This window comes from Gambusia affinis, linkage group LG12 (genome assembly GCF_019740435.1).
Source record: "Gambusia affinis linkage group LG12, SWU_Gaff_1.0, whole genome shotgun sequence".
Lineage (NCBI taxonomy): Eukaryota > Metazoa > Chordata > Actinopteri > Cyprinodontiformes > Poeciliidae > Gambusia > Gambusia affinis.
In genome coordinates this window covers 28,256,210-28,276,673 of record NC_057879.1, presented here as the reverse complement: position 1 = coordinate 28,276,673, position 20,464 = coordinate 28,256,210, and the positions used below count along the sequence as shown (strand labels likewise).

At 44.5% G+C, this 20,464-nt stretch overlaps 1 protein-coding gene across 7 annotated transcripts in view; it reads right to left on the bottom strand.

Annotated features, from left to right (window-relative positions):
* Positions 1 to 20,254, bottom strand: part of LOC122841511 (dynein axonemal heavy chain 17-like) — a 28,600-nt gene extending 8,346 nt beyond the window's left edge. For 3 of the 7 annotated variants that reach the window (XR_006372399.1, XR_006372401.1, XR_006372400.1), the window contains exons 1-11: positions 19,593 to 20,254; positions 18,304 to 18,689; positions 16,945 to 17,131; positions 16,581 to 16,871; positions 16,378 to 16,503; positions 14,976 to 15,134; positions 14,812 to 14,898; positions 14,577 to 14,744; positions 14,393 to 14,509; positions 9,289 to 9,539; positions 9,026 to 9,218 (exon numbers count right to left, since the gene is read on the bottom strand). Coding sequence is in view for 4 of the 7 variants with exons in the window: in XM_044134853.1 (XP_043990788.1) it covers positions 9,026 to 9,218; positions 9,289 to 9,539; positions 14,393 to 14,509; positions 14,577 to 14,744; positions 14,812 to 14,898; positions 14,976 to 15,134; positions 16,378 to 16,503; positions 16,581 to 16,871; positions 16,945 to 17,131; positions 18,304 to 18,689; positions 19,593 to 19,922 (2,295 nt within the window). In the remaining 3 variants the exon portion in view is untranslated. The remainder of the gene's footprint in view (positions 1 to 9,025; positions 9,219 to 9,288; positions 9,540 to 14,392; positions 14,510 to 14,576; positions 14,745 to 14,811; positions 14,899 to 14,975; positions 15,135 to 16,377; positions 16,504 to 16,580; positions 16,872 to 16,944; positions 17,132 to 18,303; positions 18,690 to 19,592) is intronic. The other 4 variants (XM_044134854.1, XM_044134853.1, XM_044134852.1 and 1 more) reach the window with 4 other exon arrangements.
* Between the last annotated feature and the right edge of the window lie 210 nt (positions 20,255 to 20,464).

The following is a 20,464-nucleotide window of genomic DNA, read 5'->3' as shown; positions in this document are numbered from 1 at the left end:
ACAGTATGAGAGAGGTGCTGTAATGGCGATATTAACCACTTGGTGTCACTATCACGCCATACATGACTATGTGTACATTTTTACCACTGCAATTCCCAAAGATGCATCTGTGTATTTTGTAGTTCCACAGTTACGTTGTTTTCGATACTTCTGCTGGCTCGTTGGGATAAAAATAGCCTCCACGGATAACATTAACGATCAATCCTTCCTTAATCCCGTCTGCATGTGCGTTTTTATTATGTAAGTATACATTTCCATCTCCTATATTTGCGTTTATATCACTTATTAGCACTAGAGAACTGAATATGACGGTTGACAGTCAAGCTAACGCAGCTAAGCTATTAAGTGCACAGAAGCATGCTTGATTTAACGGAGAGAGCAGCGCCTGCAGCTGTACGGCTGCTTATTAATTTTCCCTGAAGTAAAAAAAGAAAAGAAGAATTTCTGATATTTTTATTATTGAATCATCTTTATAATTAACAAAATTGTGGAGAAAAAAAAAAGATTCTCTGTCAAAACATGTTGTACGTAGCGCACGCCAAAGCTTAAATCTTATTTCTCAGTTCGCTTTTTTTATTTGAACCTCCGGTACTTCTAAGAGCGGTTTGCATCCCAGAAAAACATCTTGTACAAAGCGCCGCCAAAGCTTAAATCTTATTTCTCAGTTCGGTTTTGTTTATTTGGTGCTTTTTCTGTAAGCTAAAATGAATAAGCAGAATTTGAACCTCCGTAGTTCTAAGAGCGGTTTGGATCCCAGCAGAGATTTTTACTGTAAAAGCGTTCTGGCTCGATCTTTAGCACACACGCACGCACGCACGCACCCCATCCCCCACCCTCGAAGGGTTGAATATGACGGTTGACAGTCAAGCTAACGAGCTCCTTGTTTTGACTTATGATGTTTTTTCAAAATTGCATAGAAACGAATGAAGAATTGCCTTAATTTTCATGCTAATAATAATGTTGTAAAACTGTTGTTTGCAATATTTTTACATCAGTTTAAGAAATTTACAGTATATATTGTAATTCTAAATTATAAAAAATATTTTTGTTAATATTTGACATTTTCACAGTGAATTTTTTATTTATTTTTTCAAATCGGATTTTGTTTGAAATCAAAACAAAATTTGTTTTGATTTTGATCAAATCAAATAAAAATCAATGATTTGAATGAACTTTAAACTCATTCTTAGAGTTTAAATTAGAGTTTAAATTAATTTTAATTTTAATGCCATGGCTCTTCAGCATTTATGTGAGCTTTAAGGGATTAATTTTTGCTTTGAGATCTGTTTACTTTCTTCCTAGTTAAAGAAAGCACATTTAAGCAGCAAGGCATTTAAAAGTGCTTTACACCAAATCAAAGACAAAAACACAATGCAACATAGAATCAACAATCAAAACAAAACATCAAGTCAGGTTTTGTCAATACATTTGCAATTTATTACATTTCAAATACAACTTTAAACAAGTGGGTTTTTAATTTAGATTTAAAGGAAGTCAGTGTTTCAGCTCTTTTACAATTTTCTGGAAGTTTGTTCCAGATTTGTGGTGCATAGATGCTAAATGCTGCTTCTCCTCATTTGGTTCTGGGGATGTAAAGCAGACCAGAACCAGAAGACCTGAGAGTTCTGGAAGGTTGATACAACAGCAGCAAATCTTTAATGTATTGTGGTGCTAAACCATTCAGTGATTTATAAACTAACAACAGTATTTTAAAGTCTATTGTTTGAGCTACAGGGAGCCAGTGGAGGGACTTTAAAACTGGTGTTATGTGCTCTATCTTCCTGGTTTTAGTGAGAACACGAGCAGCAGCATTATGGATCAGCTGCAGCTGTTTGATTGGTTGGACAGACCTGTGAAGACGCAGTTGTAATAATCAATGTGGCTGAAGATAAACGCATGGATGAGTTTCTCTAGATCTGGCTGAGACATTAGTCCTTTAATCCTGGAAATGTTCTTCAGGTTATAGTAGGCCATCTTTGTGACTGTCTTTATGTGGCTATGAAGGTTCAGGTCAGTGTCCATCACTACTCCCAGGATTCGGGCCTGATTGCTGATTTTTAGTTGCAATAACTGAAGCTTTGCACTGACTCTAGATTGTTCCTCTTTAGGTCCAAAGATAATAACTTCAGTTTTGTTTCTGTTCAGCTGGAGAAAGTTTGGCACATTATCTGTTCTAAGCATCTGTTCTGTGTTTGGATGGGTTCTGAGTAACCTGGTGACTTTAGATGTGCCGCTGCTGCACCACCTGGATAGAATGATTAGTTCATTAGCCCCACCCACTACCCACAGAAAGTCACCATTTTTTCCTGCAGTATGTCTAACTTTTCTCTGTTTTTTATATGGATTTAATCCAGTGCAAACCCACTTAAAATTATAAGGTGATGACATCTGTCAATGCTGGCTGAACAGTGTGGGCGTACAGATGGCGAATGTCAGACCTCGCCATATTCATACGATTGTCTTTAAATCACACATGGATGATCCGATTGGAACCAAACTTGAAATGTAAGACCTGTGGTAACCTTTAAAGAGCTCAAATGTTTTGAAATGTAATTTGACTCCACTGCGCCCCCTAGGTCAATCCATCCGCTATATCTCCGCCGCAAATGGACCGATCTGCGCCAGATATTTTGTGAGTCGTCGGGAAGCGCTGCCGAACGCATTCGCGTGTGTCGTGTGGCGGGCGATCGGGCGGGAAAGGTTCGCGACGGCTCCCGCTGCGGCGAGCGGGCGCCGGCTCTGGAAACGGCGCGAGAGCTTCCGCGGCTGCTGTAACTCCGCGGTGGCCGGCGAGCCGGAGCAGCGCTTGCTGCGAGGGCCGCACGAGGCTGCTTGCAGCTTTAATTATTATTATTATTCTTCCACCCAAATGAATTGCCTTTTTGGAGGCTTTATCATATTCAAAACTCACCAAATTTGGCGGACGCATAGAGACTGTTTAAAATTTACGATTTTAAGGTCGTTGCAAAAATCAAATAAAAATGGCTCAACAGCGCCACCTAGAAATTTTCAAAAGACCCTTTTCTATTCACTTACTTTGTCGTAGAGACTTGAAATTTGGTACAGTTGTAGAGCTCCCCAAGACGCTCAGAATTTACAATTATTGTCATAGTCCAAGTATCACAGGAAGTCGGCCATTTTGGATCGAAGGTCACATTTTGACCCGATTTTTGCCGTTTACACCCTTCGTATTTGATCGAACTCCTCCTAGGGATTTCGATTGATCGGCTTCAAACTCGGTCAGTCTGATCATAAGGCATGGCCGATTAAAAGTTATCAAACGGTGAGTTTTTGAGTATGTTGAAGGGGGGTTAGCAGGGTCAAAGTTCACCTACTTGCCATGAAATTCAAAACAGTTATAACTCCTACACTAAAACTCTCAGAGGAACCAAACTTTCAGTGATTGAGCATCATGGGTTGACCTAAAATACCCTGGGGTCAAATGATGACATCACTAAGGCCACGCCCCCTGAGAACAGGAAGTGTCATATTCTACTGGGAACAGTCCCTATATTACACCTTTGACCTAATCAACATGAAACTGTGTTAACAGACAGGAAACATGTGGCTGTATAAGGGATTCCAGCCCGACCGGCTTTGATGGAGCAGGGCGTGGCGGCGCATGGTGACCTCTAACGCCGCTGTCATTCGCTTGGCTCTGAATTCCACAGTTTTGGGCCAAACTTCTCCAAACTCACTAGGATGGATCTTTATCCACCCCAAGACAGGAATCCATAATAAAATTTGGTGGGCGTGGCCTAATTTCTATAGCGCCCCCTAGAAAATTTTAAATGATCAGCCCCAAGCTATGGTTTAACCTAGAATTATGAAACTTGGCACACATTTGTATCTTGTCAGACGTACAAAAAGTCTCTTGGAGCCATGGTCTCAACTCAACAGGAAGTCGGCCATTTTGGAATAAAGTTCCAAAATTGACCCCATTTTTGATGTTTACAGCCTTCAGATTTGATCGAACTCCTCCTACAGTTTTTCAGATACAGACTTCAAAATCGCTCAGCACACACTTGAGGCATCAAAGGTGAAAAGTTATCAAAGAAATTTTCGTACTTCAAAGTATGTGGGCGTGGCTATGTGTCAAACTTTGACTATTCGCCGTTAAACATAAAACTCTTATAACTCCTAAAGTAAAACTCTCAGAGGAACCAAACTTTCAGTGATTGATCATCATAGGTTGACATAAAAGACCCTGTGGTCAAATGATGACATCACTCAGGCCACGCCCCCTGAGAACAGGAAGTGTCATGTTTTACTGGGAACGGTCGCTATCTTACACCTTTGACCTAATCAACTTGAAAGTTTTTCCAGAAACAGAAGACATGCTGGTGTATTTTGATTCCAGCCCGACCGGCTTTGATGGAGCAGGTGGGCGTGGCGGCGCGTCAAGTGACCTCTAACGCCGCTGTCATTCGTTTGGCTCTGAATTCCACAGTTTTGGGCAAAACTTCTCCAAACTCTCTAGGATGGATCTTTATCCACCTCCTGAAAGAAATCCATAATAAAATTTGGTGGGCGTGGCCTAATGTATTTATGGCTGGCTAGAAAATTTTAAATGATCAGCCCCAAGTCATGCTTTAACCTAGAATTACCAAACTTGGTACATATGTGTATCTTTTCAGGACGAACAAAAAGTCTCTTGGAGCCATATTCTAAATTCAACGGATTTTCTGTAATTTTAGATTTTTAGAAAAAAAATATGTTATTCCCATTAAGTCCTCTTGGTGTCACTGTTACTCCACACATGAATAAAGGCGAATTACACAGTATGAGAGAGGTGCTGTAATGGCGATATTAACCACTTGGTGTCACTATCACGCCATACATGACTATGTGTACATTTTTACCACTGCAATTCCCAAAGATGCATCTGTGTATTTTGTAGTTCCACAGTTACGTTGTTTTCGATACTTCTGCTGGCTCGTTGGGATAAAAATAGCCTCCACGGATAACATTAACGATCAATCCTTCCTTAATCCCGTCTGCATGTGCGTTTTTATTATGTAAGTATACATTTCCATCTCTTATATTTGCGTTTATATCACTTATTAGCACTAGAGAACAGAATATGAATATGACGGTTCACAGTCAAGCTAACGCAGCTAAGCTATCTACGTGCACAGAAGCATGCAGGATTTTATCGGAGAGAGCAGCGCCTGCAGCTGCACTCTGCTTATTAATTTTCCCTGAAGTAAGAAAAGAAGAATTTCTGATATTTTTATTATTGAATCATCTTTATAATTAACAAAATTGTGGAGAAAAAAAAAAGATTCTCTGTCAAAACATCTTGTACGTAGCGCACGCCAAAGCTTAAATCTTATTTCTCAGTTCGCTTTTTTTATTTGAACCTCCGGTACTTCTAAGAGCGGTTTGCATCCCAGCGAAAACATCTTGTACGTAGCGCACGCCAAAGCTTAAATCTTATTTCTCAGTTCGGTTTTGTTTATTTGGTGCTTTTTCTGTAAGCTAAAAATGAATAAGCAGAATTTGAACCTCCGGTAGTTCTAAGAGCGGTTTGGATCCCAGCAGAGATTTTTACTGTGTGCGGTTCTGGCTCGATCTTTAGCACACACGCACGCACGCACGCCTCCATCCCCCGACCCCCGAAGGCTTGAATATGACGGTTGACAGTCAAGCTAACGCAGCTCCCTTGTTTTGACTTATGATGTTTTTTTCAAAAATTGCATAGAAACGAATGAAGAATTGCCTTAATTTTCATGCTAATAATGTTGTAAAACTGTTGTTTGCAATATTTTTACATCAGTTTAAGAAATTTACAGTATATATTGTAATTCTAAATTATAAAAAATATTTTTGTAAATATTTGACATTTTCACAGTGAATTTTTTATTTATTTTTTCAAATCGGATTTTGTTTGAAATCAAATCAAATAAAAATCAATGATTTGAATGAACTTTAAACTCATTCTTAGAGTTTAAATTAGAGTTTAAATTAATTTTAATTTTAATGCCATGGCTCTTCAGCATTTATGTGAGCTTTAAGGGATTAATTTTTGCTTTGAGATCTGTTTACTTTCTTCCTAGTTAAAGAAAGCACATTTCAGCAGCAAGGCATTTAAAAGTGCTTTACACCAAATCAAAGACAAAAACACAATGCAACATAGAATCAACAATCAAAACAAAACATCAAGTCAGGTTTTGTCAATACATTTGCAATTTATTACATTTCAAATACAACTCTAAACAAGTGGGGTTTTAATTTAGATTTAAAGGAAGTCAGTGTTTCAGCTCTTTTACAATTTTCTGGAAGTTTGTTCCAGATTTGTGGTGCATAGATGCTAAATGCTGCTTCTCCTCATTTGGTTCTGGGGATGTAGAGCAGACCAGAACCAGAAGACCTGAGAGGTCTGGAAGGTTGATACAACAGCAGCAAATCTTTAATGTATTGTGGTGCTAAACCATTCAGTGATTTATAAACTAACAACAGTATTTTAAAGTCTATTGTTTGAGCTACAGGGAGCCAGTGGAGGGACTTTAAAACTGGTGTTATGTGCTCTATCTTCCTGGTTTTAGTGAGAACACGAGCAGCAGCATTATGGATCAGCTGCAGCTGTTTGATTGGTTGGACAGACCTGTGAAGCGTTGTAATAATCAATGTGGCTGAAGATAAGCATGGATGAGTTTCTCTAGATCTGGCTGAGACATTAGTCCTTTAATCCTGGAAATGTTCTTCAGGTTATAGTAGGCCATCTTTGTGACTGTCTTTATGTGGCTATGAAGGTTCAGGTCAGTGTCCATCACTACTCCCAGGATTCGGGCCTGATTGCTGATTTTTAGTTGTAATAACTGAAGCTTTGCACTGACTCTAGATTGTTCCTCTTTAGGTCCAAAGATAATAACTTCAGTTTTGTTTCTGTTCAGCTGGAGAAAGTTTGGCACATTATCTGTTCTAAGCATCTGTTCTGTGTTTGGATGGGTTCTGAGTAACCTGGTGACTTTAGATGTGCCGCTGCTGCCTGGATAGAATGATTAGTTCATTAGACCCACTACCCACAGAAAGTCACCATTTTTTCCTGCAGTATGTCTAACTTTTCTCTGTTTTTTATATGGATTTAATCCAGTGCAAACCCACTTAAAATGATAAGGTGATGACATCTGTCAATGCTGGCTGAACAGTGTGGGCGTGGCCAGATGGCGAATGTCAGACCCTCGCCATATTCATACGATTGTCTTTAAATCACACATGGATGATCCGATTGGAACCAAACTTGAAATGTAAGACCTGTGGTAACCTTTAAAGAGCTCAAATGTTTTGAAATGTAATTTGACTCCACTGCGCCCCCTAGGTCAATCCATCCGCTATATCTCCGCCGTAAATGGACCGATCTGCGCCAGATTTTTTGTGAGTCGTCGGGAAGCGCTGCCGAACGCATTCGCGTGTGTCGTGTGGCGGGCGATCGGGCGGGAAAGGTTCGCGACGGCTCCCGCTGCGGCGAGCGGGCGCCGGCTCTGGAAACGGTGCGAGAGCTTCCGCGACTGCTGTAACTCCGCGGTGGCCGGCGAGCCGGAGCAGCGCTTGCTGCGAGGGCCGCACGAGGCTGCTTGCAGCTTTAATATTAATAATTATAATGGTGTTTAGTTGTGTTGTTCATATTCGTCTCCAGTTTGTCGGAGCGCAACGTGAAGCTCGACGTCATTCACAGCAAATATATTAACTTGACTTTAACAAAGACACAGCAGGACGGATCATCCTGACTAAAACTACCTGGATGTCAGACACATTCTGGGTTTATTATGTGTCTCTGCTTATTTCCAAGCCCAAAGGAACAACTTCACGTTCAGAAACCAGCCCAAAAACCGCTTCGAATAATCTGACAGACAGAAACTGAAAATAGTTCCTGGTTTTCCAGCAACAAAACCAGGAACTTCTATTGTTAACATTTCTGTCAGCTGCTGCTGTCGCAGAGAAACGGCGACGCAAGAGGAAATAAAATGGCATTACAAAAGAAAACAGTAATGAAAGTGATTTGGGTTAGTAACTTTAATCCGACTACTGGATATGGAACAGAAACGCGTTTGATCACTCGTTACTGAAAAAAGTGGTCCGACGACACTGCTCGTAAGATACCAGCATAGAAAGAGACAAAATATTTTAGTAGGAATGTTTTTATTAGAATAACAGAGCAGATAATCAGCCAATAACTCCAGGAAATTGATATGGAGAGTTTCCTATTCAAAGCAAATATTGCCATAGTTAAAGGTGGAGGCAGGATGAGGAGATGAAAAGATTCTGGAGCTGCAGCCTGTTGACCTGGAGATCCACCTGCAGAAAACCATGAAAAATTACAGTTCACTGATCATTAATAGGCATTGTATTAAAATATTTTCCTTACTATAAATTTACATGATCAAAAATCGCTAGCTAGTGATAAAAACAACTGCTATTGAAAGGAAACTCTGTTTTGACCATTTATAAAATATCTATATGAACTGTAGGGTCAGTGCAGGGAAAATATGTTTTCATATTCTGATACTTGCAGGGATTGACCACAATTTAAACCCTTAATGTCTCAATTCCACCGAACAGAAAACCGGCAGATCAGACATCAGTTAACGGAGCTCCACCCACCGCTCGGCCTGCAGGCGGAGCTCCACTGGAAACTTGGAGCAAATATTCAAATCTAAATATTCAAATCTAAATATTCAAATCTAAATATTCAAATCTAAATATTAAAATATAAATATTAAAATATAAAGTGGTTCATGCAGCCTACCAACATTTCAGATCTTCTAGTTCTGACAAACAGTAAAACAGCGACACGTTTCTGTTCTCACCTTTTCACTGCTGCTGGTGCCGCATTGCATTGTGGGTTAAATTTGTAGAAGGAGGAGTTGCAGCTAAAATGGGCGGAGCGACAACACATCCTGGTTCTTTGAGGGTTCTTGTTCCACGGTGGAGTTTCAGACGTCCTTTCTTGACCTTTGACCTCTGCTGAGACGGGACTGGTTGGGACTCTGCTCCAGTCGCCGTGGTTCTGGTTCTGACCCACCTGCTTCCTGCCGGCCACCTCCAGGTGGGTCGGCGGGTCGATCTGGACCAGGTTCTGCTTCAGGACGAAGCTGCAGTCCTCCTCCAGCCCGGCGCTCCAGTCAGACCGGGTTTTGGTTCTGAAGTCCTGCAGCAGCGCCACCACCTGCTGCGCCCTCTGCAGCAGCGCCGGCGCCGAGGCCACGCCCCCACACCTGAAACAGAATCGTAGCAGAACCCGTCCTGGGCCCTGTCCGGACCCCGGGGGTTCTGATGGGGCCTTACAGGTTCTGGATGGTTCTGAAGCTCCTCAGGGTCTCCTGGGCTCGGCGCCGCAGCTGGCGGTTCCAGTAGAGCCGGGCGGCGCCGGCCGGGCAGAACCGGAACCGCCGCTCGGGTTTTTCCTTCTGGCTGTAGAACTCCAGCTCGGTCCGGTCCAGGTCCGCCAGAACCTGATCCTCCAACCGGGCCAGGCAGGGAGGCAGCTGGTCCTGGACCCGGGGCCGGTCCAGGAAGAACCAGAACATCTTCACCACCTGGAACACACAGCCGGGTCGGAACCGGCCGGATCCGGTCGGGTCACAGAAGCTCAGTCAGCACTAGAGACGCTCCGATCCGATTCCATATCCGGGCCGGCCTGTGGACCTGGAGTCACATCTATTCAGCCCCGCCACAATAAAAGCCCCTCATTAGTACTGTGCGACACAAACGGTGTCCGCCGTAACCATAGCAACGCTGGCTGATGATGTTATCGGCACCAACACAGAGCAGCAGGAAGCTGAGAGCGAAAAGGACGAGCCGGACCGAGCCGGACCGGAGTTCTGACTATCTGTGCTACCTCGTCAGATTTTCCTACCGTAGCTCAGATGGATAACTATAAATTAATAACTTGTTTACAGTAACGACATTGTAGACGGAAAACTAAAACCATTTATAAATAAATGTACTTTATTTAATTTATAAATAAATGTACTTTATTTAATTTATAAATAAATGTACTTTATTTAATTTATAAATAAATGTACAAGCTGCTGTCATGTAAAGTAAAACCAGGAATAAATGAAATAAATTTACGGTAATCTGGGTGAAACAAAACTTCCACAGGGAGGACGGATTTATCAGAAATCTGCTGAGTCAGCAGTAGTGACGCAGCATCGATGAGATCATCACCACAAGGTAGGACGGATTTACGGGTAGCACAGATAAACACCACATCGGTTCTGGTTCTGGTGGTCTTGGTACCGTGTTCAGACGGCGTGGATCGTTTTGTCCAATCCTCACAGAAACCCTGTGAGCGCGCGCGGGGTCGGTGAGACCCTGGAGGTCCGGTGACCCGGTTGCTTCAGACCGCTGCAGCAGAACCGGCAGAACGGGAGCAGAAAATGTTTTTCATCCCTACTCAGCGTCATTATTCATGTTAAAACAATGTAAAGGACCTTAAACTAGCCACAATACATTTTAAATTCATTTAAATATTATAAAACTTCTAAATGTGCTTTATTTTGAAATCCCAACAGGTGGTTGGCATGACAACGCCTCCTGGAGGGAAATGCTTTTCAACTAACACTAAGCCAGCAATAATTGAGCAGCCAGATTCAGAAAATGAGAGGCTTGTAGAGTTGCCTGTAAATGTCTGTTCTGTCGGATTTAAATGGACACAGGTGTGCAGGTGTGCAGGTGTGCAGGTGTTACTGCGATGTCTCAGGCTGCTTTTAACAGACCGCCAAGGAGCCCAAGATTGGTCACAGCAAGTAAAGTGCCACTGGTCACCAGCCCTGGAGGTGATGTCCACTGTGTGGGCAAGTTTCTGGCCACAAATCAGTTTAAGGGACGGAACACCGGTTCTGGTCACTGTCATAAAGGGACCCTAGTATGTGGATCTGAAACGCCTGAAGACAGCAGTAACACGAGAACGCTACAGCTTACCGACTTTGGAAGACATTGCTCCAAAGATGCCGGGGGCTAAGATGTTTTCCATCTTAGACGCCTCATGTGGATTTTGGCAGATTCCTCTGGATGCAAAGAGCAGAAGACTGACAACATTTAGAACCCCCATCGGTAGATTCTGCTTCTGACGACTGCCGTTTGGAATCACATCAGCACCAGAAACTTTTCAAAGACACTTATCCAATCTGTTAAAGGGCCAAGAAGGTGTTGTCGTAGTCATGGATGACATTCTTGTTTATGGACAGACTAAGGAGGAACATGACCACCACCTGAATGCAGTTCTGAAGACCATCAAGAACAGTGGCTTGAAGCTGAACAAGGCAAAGTGTCATTTCAGCAAATCAGAAACTCGGTATCTCAGTCACATCATCAGTGCAGAGGGCATTAGACCGAACCCGACCAAGGTAGAAGCCATCACACAGATGCAGAGTCCCACAAATGTGGAAGAGCTCCGTCAGGTTCTGTGTCTGATTAATTATGTGGGGAGATTTTTGCCAGGCCTCTCCACCAAGCTACACCCAACCACCAGCTTGTTGAGACGAGAGAACAAGCGGTATGGGACGACACACAAGAACAGACGGTCAGCGCTGTTAAAGCCATGCTCGTTTCAGCCCCAGCTATGGCATATTATGATGCAAATCGGAAAACCGTCATCAGCGCCGATGCAAGCAGCTACAGCTCTACTACAAGAACATGAGGACGGCTTAAGGCCTGTGGCATTCTGCTCCTGCACGCTGTCAGACTCCAAGAGGAGATACTCTCAGATTGAGAAAGAGTGCTTGGCAGGGCTGTGGGCATGTGAGCAATTTGCACGCTACATTCAGGGAATGGACACTTTCCTTCTGCAAATAGACCACAAAACACTTGTGCCACTCATAAATACTTATGACCTGGACAAAGCCCCTCCAAGGTGCCAGAGACTCCTGATGCGCCTGTTATGGTTAAACGTCGAAGCAGAACTTGGTCCAGGCAAGCAGTTGGTGGTGGCCGACACTCTATCCAGGAGGCCGCAGAGACACGTGAGACCACAGATCATGTGGTACAAGCACATGATGAGTTGATTGTAGCAAATGCACCTGTCTCATCCCAAAGACTCTAGGATTCGTGTGCCCACTCAGCATGACCATGAATTGCAGCAGATTACCAGTTTCATTGGAATGGATGGCCGCCCAAAAGGGTGATGAACCCATCTGTTCATCGTTATTATTCTGCAAGAGCACATCTATCGGAAACGGATGGATTAGTGTTATATCAGGACCGGCTGGTCATTCCTGCTGTGCAGAGGCCTGAAGTGCTATCAGATCTACATAAAGGACACCAAGGACTAACGCGGTGCCCGGCACGTGGCTGTGTGGTGGCCGAGCATCAGAGCTGAGATTAAACAGACAGTGTCATCATGCAAATTCTGCATTGAAGACAAACCAACCCAGAGGCATGAATCTCTCCTGACTTGTTCCCTACCAGAGGCAGCGAATTGCTGCTGACCTGTGTGAGTTTGAGAGATGGAATCATCTCATCGTTACCGACTATCACTCCAGAGACATTGAAATAGCTCGCCTGTCTTCCATTTCTAGTCGTGACGTCATTGATCGACTCATGTTCGTGAGGTGGGGAATTCCACTGGAACTGGTCAGTGATGATGCCACTCAGTTCACATCTGCTGAGTTCCAGGACTTCACCAGAGAGTATGGGTTTGTGCACACGACCTCTCGCCCCCGTTACCCTCAGGCGAACGCTGCTGCTGAACGAGCGGTTCAGACCGCTATCAATAAATCAATCAATCAAATTTTATTAGTATTGCACATTTCAGCAACAAGGCATTTCAAAGTGCTTTACATCAAACACAAAAACACAATGCAACACAGAATCAACAATCAACACAACATTAAGTCAGGTTCCGTCAAACATTTTCCACTCAGAACATCCTGGTTCCTGAAGAAAATCCAGTAAAACCCCCAGCAGACCAAACATGAATCTAGAATAATCCAGCAGTAGTGAAAGTTAGAGGTTCATTTTAAACCATTAAAGAAGAAACAAAAAGAAAAACTGTTTGATAAAGTCGGAGGGAGCAGCAGCTCTATTTGCTGCTCTATGTACTAAACTGGACTCTCAGTTACCATGACAACAGTTTGGGATTCCCTCCGTTCTTACGTCACCGCGCTCTGATTGGCTGCCTGTCACATTCAACAGGCTGCCATCATCTGGCTCAGACCATCCAACATGTAGAATATGTTGATGTTAGATGGGAGCAGTGACACCACACACTGCAGGACGATTGGTTACGATGATCACAAGCCACAAACTTAGAGCTGGGAACGTTCTCAGATTGCTGTAAGGGGAAAATCAGGGCAAAGCATTTTAAATTGTGCCATATGAACTAAGCGTTAGTGGGGACAACAAGCAGAGGCCTGGTCTGACGGTTCGCCCCCTCCTGGGTCAAGCCTTGACCGGTTCGCAGTGATAAACAGGTTAGGGACCACTGCTATATAAGTAAAACTACCTTTCACTCTCATATTAACAATAATTTCCACCTCTGTAATATTTCCTCTCTCTGCTCTCTGCCTCCATGTTCTGGTCATTTCTCCCATAATTCCCTCCTGCCTCATAAATCGATCTGTAAACTTCTACTGGTTCCAGTCTCTGCTGCTCCTTCCTGTGGCCTCATTTCACCTCATTTCACCACATCACTGCATTTTACTACAACTTCCTAACCTTTGCCCTCATCGGTCTGACCTGCTGCTCATCGCCTGCCCTTCACCTTCATTCTTCCTCTTCCTCATCCTCAGAGCCTCTGGTCCGTCTCAGCAGCGTGGGGAAAAGGAATGCTGCTCCTCCTGACACCCGGAACGTCGACTCAAAGCTCGAAGCTTCCTTCTCACTTTAACTGCCGTTATTTTGTGGTTTTGTGTCTTGCAGCCATTTTTACTGTTTAATTTGTGTTTTTAATGTTGTAAAAGGTTGTGGGGGTTTGAAAGGCGCTGGCAAATAAAACGCATTATTATTATTACTAGACTGCAGTAACTGCTGTATTTCCATTTAAACAGCACTTTAAGTTAACGTTTGTTTTTGAGCATTTATTTCATTACTCCCACATCCAATCAGACTTTGTGTTGTTTCTGACTAATAACCTTACAGACCTGATGGACGACGCTTGTCCAATTTTCTGCCTCCGTTTCGGCTGATGAGGCAGAAATGTCTCAGTAAGACATTGAGATTTTCTGCCTCTGCCATTAAAACCCAGTTTGTTCCTCATGGGGGCGGAGTCGGCGTCATGTCACTAAGAAAGTTCTGCTTCTGGCCCCCCTGACACCTCACCACAACCCCTGGGGGGCCGCGCCCCACGGCTTGAGAAGCCTGTACCGGCCCACCCTAAACCTCGCTTATGGCAGCTGAACAGGCCGGACCGGTGCATCCCTAATCGGAACCGGGTCGGCGGCGGTACCTTGGCGGCGGACGCCACCTCGCTGCAGTCCTCCAGGGCCTTGCTCAGAACCGACACCAGCCGGGTCTCCAGGTCCAGAACCTGCTCCCAGAACCGGTCCAGCTCCAGCTCGAAGGTCTGAGGGAGCAAGAGAGGCGGGTCAGCGAGGGCTCGGCCACAGGAAGCGGGTCGGGGGTCGGCTCACCTGGTCCTTCGGGTCGGTGGGGTCGCAGCTGCAGGCCGACAGCAGCCTCACCTGGACCAGGAAGTCCTGGTACACCTGCTGGATGCCGACAGTCAGCAAGGTGCCGCTGGCTCCGGTCAGAACCACCTGGTCCAGCTGGTAGAACCGTGCAGTGACCAAGTGCACTTCCTGTTGGACGGAGGGGGGGAGTCAGTCTACAGGAAGTGAGCCACTTCAGGTGAGGGGGCGGGGTTACCTGGATGCTGAGCAGGCGTTTCAGGAAAGTGTCCAGGTGGAAGAAGACCAGGTGAGATGGGAAGGTCCAGCTGGGAGGGGGCGTGGCCTGGAGGACAGAGACAAGCTGGACGATGACATCACTCTGCTTCCACCTGGATAGGTGGTCCTGCTGCAGCCCAATACCTGGTTCTGGTTCTGGACCTCCAGTTGGGTCTGCTGCTCATAGAAAGCCGCCTTGAGAGCCTGAAGGGTCTGGATCACCAGCCGGATGTCCTGGAGAACCGGGCCGCGTTCTGACACCAGAACCCCGATCACTTCCTGTCCAGGGAGGAAGCCCCTGCTCTGCAGGTGAGACAGGTGAGACATGCTGACATCTTGATGGAATAAAGCAACAGGTTCAGAACCAGTGGAGACGACAACCCTCCACCAGGTTTCCCCAGAACGTAACCCTAACCCTACACCGCTCTGCAGGGGGTAGACTCCGCTAATTAGCTGCTAGCTATCTTAACTATTAGCTTTTAGCTATCATCGTTATTATATTGTAGCTCTGTTAACTATTAGCCTCTAGCTAGCTTCACTACTAGCTTTTATCTAGCGTCACTATTAACTGCCTTTACGTTACAGGAACAAGTCGCCAAACAAAAGTTAGTCATAAATGAGAAATATTTAAATTTATTTAAATATTCAATTTATATAATTAAAGGGGGAGAATTACTTGACTTTTATTTTTAGTAAATAAAGCTAACCCAGGTGAGCTTTATTGTGAAATTTGGTTTTATTTTGAAAAGATAACTTCCTGTTGAGTCTTGCATTACATCAGAAACAACCCAGTGGAAGATTGTACAGCTAACAAAACCCTTTCTGACCGTTTATGCTGTTTTATTTGGAATGAAGGAGAAGAAATTGTACAACAGATTCATTTCTGTATTTTTTATAAATAATTTTTTGTTAAATTCACGGTTTTGCAAACGACATTTATTTTTTCAAGAGTTTCTATCGAATGATAAAGATATTGGATTGGTTGCCATAACACTGACCAATAAGGTTCAGACTTAGTGTTAAAAGTTAAAAGTGTTCAAAGTTTAGAAAAAACGTAGCGACATATAGTCCAGAATTTAGGGTACTAGAATTTTATACCCTTATAATATTTAGTTAAATATGTGAATATGCTGACCCCATTTTATGTAATATCCATCCATTTTCTGTACACCCCAGTGGGGTCAGGAGGAGTGCTGGCCGACCTGCAGCAACAGTCTTATTTCTTTTTATTTATTAACTTTTAAATGTGACCAGCAGTTTGGCTTAAGATCCACTGGCTGGTTTGTTCATCAAGATTTAAGTCCAGTGTAAAAAATGGCTTTTTATTTTTTAAATATTATTTTATCTGTATTTATTATCAGTTGGTGTTTTGTCCATAATGTTTCCATGAACACATCGTTATCTTTAGCCGGTCACATTTTCAAGCTTCCTGTTTTCAACATTAAAACTCGCTGAGCCACAGATCCACAGCGCCTCCTTTAGACCAGAAATGGAAGCAGCTGGACCCAGGTTCCAATAAAACCCGGGTTCTTCTGGGCTTCAGTACCAGCTGGATGTAGAGGTTGCAGATCTCCTGCAGCAGAACCACGGTCCTTCTGGGCCGGCAGTAGAACTCAGAGCGCGTCCACAGCAGGCCCACCGCCTTCATCACTGCTGCCACGTTGTCCTTCAGCTGCCAACCACAGACAGACTTTCTGTCAGCTGACCGAGGACCAATCAGCTGCCAGCAGGTGCAGCTGGTTCTGGTACCTGATGGAAGTCCATCTCCAGAACCTCACTGAGCTTCTGCTGGACCGGGGTCAGGTGCAGCGTGATATCTTCAGCTTCCCGAACACCTGAGGGGACAGACAGGTAGACAGACAGACAGGTAGACAGACAGACAGGTAGACAGACAGACAGACAGGTGTCTCTGCATGTGTCCTGAGGACACCGCTGTCCACCTTCCTGGACGTGTCTCTGGAGGTCCTGCAGAGCGGCCCAGTAGATGCTGTCTTCAGCCTTCAGGATGGAGCCCACCTGCTGGGCTTTGGAGCTCAGCAGCTGAACACACAAACAGCCGTCAGAACGCTGCCGTGACATCATCAGGATGACATCATCAGGATGACATCATCACCTGGTCCTTGATGAAGAGCAAGTTCTTCAGACGGTTCTTCCAGAAGGAAAACTCCTCTGAAGGGACGGGTTTCTGCCGGTCTAGAACCAGTCCAGACCAGTCCTGCTGGAGAAAGTCTGACACTAACTCCACCCACTCCACCACCGTCTCCTCACAGGCGTGGAGCAGACGGGCTACTGCCAGCTTCCTGTGGGAGGGGAAACACTGCCTGAGCTCTCACCTGCCATCTGCCCGGAATCGCCCGTATTACTGGCATCCAAATTATTTTCCATATCTCACCGTCTTTTTTTCTAAACAACGGAAAAATCTAAAGACGGTAGAAAATTCTTTCATTTGGACAGATAATTTACATCCCGGACTGCTTGGTGCCGACCCGAAGACATTTTCAAATTTACACACCGAGGAGATTGCAGAAGCAACTCAATCCGTCAAAATGTTGTTTAAAATCCCATCTCAATATTCTGCCTCACCTGGACAGTGAACCAAATGCATCTTGCTGACCGGAGATAATGGACAGGAGGCTTTGGCCCGAGTGGCAGTGCATACAGACAGTATGAGGAAACTACCCAGAATGCTCTGTTGTGCTGCAGGAGGCAGAAGTTAAGGCTGCTTAACTCTGCAGTTACAACAAGTGACAAGATGGAGTTGGGAGAAATTAAACAAAAGTCAAAAACGGGAGAAGTTACACTGCTTATTCAAATGGTGCTATAAAAACGGAAGCATTAAATCTTAATCCCCATAATCTGTGGGGATTAATTCAGCCTCGGGCCTCTAATTACAGTTAATTACAGTTGGATGCTTTATTTCTCCTCCAGATGAAGCAGGAAGTTGAGGATGTGGTTCAGGCTGCAGCAGGTGGAGCGCTCATAATGTTAGTGAAGGCCTTTAATGTCATTGTTTCTATGAAGTTATTGGGGCAGAGAAAAAGTTCATACGTTCATCTGCATGAACGTATGAATTCATGGGAACTGGATTCAGCTTGTTGAAAAACAACCCAATGAAAATGAAATGCAACTGAAGAGCCAGATGTCAAACCATCATGAAAACACATCATGATGACAAGGTTTCCATGGCATCAGTCAAAACTGGCAGACAACAGAAAGGTCTGCACACACACACACACACACACACACACACGTTTATGTGGCTGTCTTTGTGGGGACTTTCCATTGACTCATTCATTTCTACAGTCTGACCTCTAACCCTGACCAAAACTCAATTCTTAGTCCTAAATCTGACCCTTGACCCAAAGACAGAGGGTCCCCTTGGGGGGACCAGCAGTGGATCCCCATCTCTCACACACACACACACACACACACCGTGTGTCACAGTAAGTACATGAGGAGTGAACTGTCTTACTGTTCATTTTGGTTCACATGGCAACCGTTGTCATGGAGACTGCTACAGTCCTCAACAGAATCGTCATGGTGATTGTTATCGGAGTTATTGCTGCCAGTGAGACTGAGGTTTTTTGGAGAAGGGTCCTGAACCAGCCCGCTGGTGTTGCTGTTGTCATTGTCATGGCAACCACCACCTTGATCAGGGCTACAGCGTGCGAAGAAGAGGTCGAGGTCATCCTGGTTATAGAGCGCGTTGGGTGGAGGAAGGAAGGTGAGTCCCTCCACCTTAGCCTCCACCACCTGAGCAGCGTTCTTCTGCTTCTCCAGCAGCTTCATGGCGTCCTGGGCCACGCCCACCGCCCACCTGCTCCGGTCCGCCGCCCTGCTGAGGAGGGGGCAGGACACCTGGGGGGACAGGGGACATGTCTGTGGCTGAAGACGCACTTCGTTCAGTTTGACTGCAGACACTGTTGGACTCGGATCATTTTTCATCTTGCAACACATTCATTCAGTTTTCTGGCTTTTTCATTTGATCTACTAACAGTTTTTATTTATTTATCCACTTTGTATGAAAGTTCAACTTTATTTGTGTAGCACATTTCAGCAACAAGGCATTTCAAAGAGCTTTACCTCATAAAAACACAAACTTGCAAAGTCATAGAAACACAGTCAACAAGTGAAGCTTTACATTTTGCCATCCTTACACATCCGATTATTGATCAGTGTTTCATTGATTAAGTGGCTCCAATCAGCTGGCGTTAGCCCTAAAGGAACTCAGGGTTTCAGCTGTTTTTCAGTTTTCTGAAAATTTTCCAGTTTTGATGCAGAACAGAACCAGAACCAGCAGGTTGATCCAGCAGCAACAGATCTTTAATCCATCCAGTGATTTATAAACTACCAGCAGTTTAAAGTCTCTCGGTGAAGGACTGTAGAACTAGGTGGTGGCTCCATTTCCTGGTTCTAGTCAGAACTGCAGCAGCAGTTCAGGACTGTTGGGTTGTCAATCAGACCTGTGAAGACGCTGCTGCAGGAATCAAAGCCACTAAAAAAAAAACTAAAGCCTGGATGAGTTTCTCTGATCTGAGACTTTAGTCCTCTGGTCCTGCTGTCTGTGTATCTAATGTTTATTGCAATTAATGTTTAGGTTGATAAACTTGAGTAATTTTAAATGCTTTCCTCTTTCTGAATCCAAACATTTCAATCAGAAATGTGTTACTAATCTGTGTTCCTGTTAGCTGGTTAAATTATAAACTGCCAGAAATGCCAGTTTTGGATCATTTTGGGCTGTTAGCATAAGCATTAGCATACCTCCTCGCTGAGGCCTACCAGGCCGCTCAGAGCCTTTCCTCTGCTAAATTCATGGATCCTGAAGGCTTTCCCAGAGCCTTCTTGCGCCGCCCGGGACACGCACACAACCTTGGCCTGGGCTGCCGAGGGGAGGCCGAGGCTGGCCTGGAGCCCGGAGTCCGGCTGCAGGTGGAAGAAGAGCTGATAATCCGGGCTGCTCATAAACCTGGTCAGAACCGTCTTGTTGCTGCTCTCCGACACAAACTCCCCCCATTTGTCCGGGTCCAGCTGGAAGCTCCGCTGGACCAACATCCGGATCGGTTCTAACCGCTCGTCGTCGGTACCTTCCATGTTTCTTCTGTCTCGGTCACTATCCGACCAGTTGGACAGAAAACTAACCTAAAACCGTTTAAAGTTGTGGAAACATCAACGTTTCTAACGGTCAGAATAATACCTTCAGGGACTGTCAGGAAAAACGCAATCTGCTGGTTTCCAATTTAAAAAGCTCGAGAAAAAAGTCTTTTTAAGCCTTTTACGCATCTATATACTACAGTACTACGGAGGCCTTGGAGATTTTTTTTAATCTTTTGCGTTCTCTCGCATTAATGTACTGATCAGTTATGCGGCATAATTGAATGCTGTAAGCCTTTCTTACAGGGCCGTCGTACTTTCTGCTTTAATACAAGGTCATGTAAGTGTAGCCGGGGCATCTTGTCCCGGAAGTATGGTGCTGCGCATTCTTCCTCTTGGCCATATTTGGAAAACGCTGTGACAGAGCGCAGCTGGTTCGTTAGCAAGACAGGTTGTCAAGTTCTGCTAGATTTTATTTACTGTGCGATCCCCACTTGAAAGGGATAGGTCTCTATTGTGAAACATGACTGGATTTCACTCAA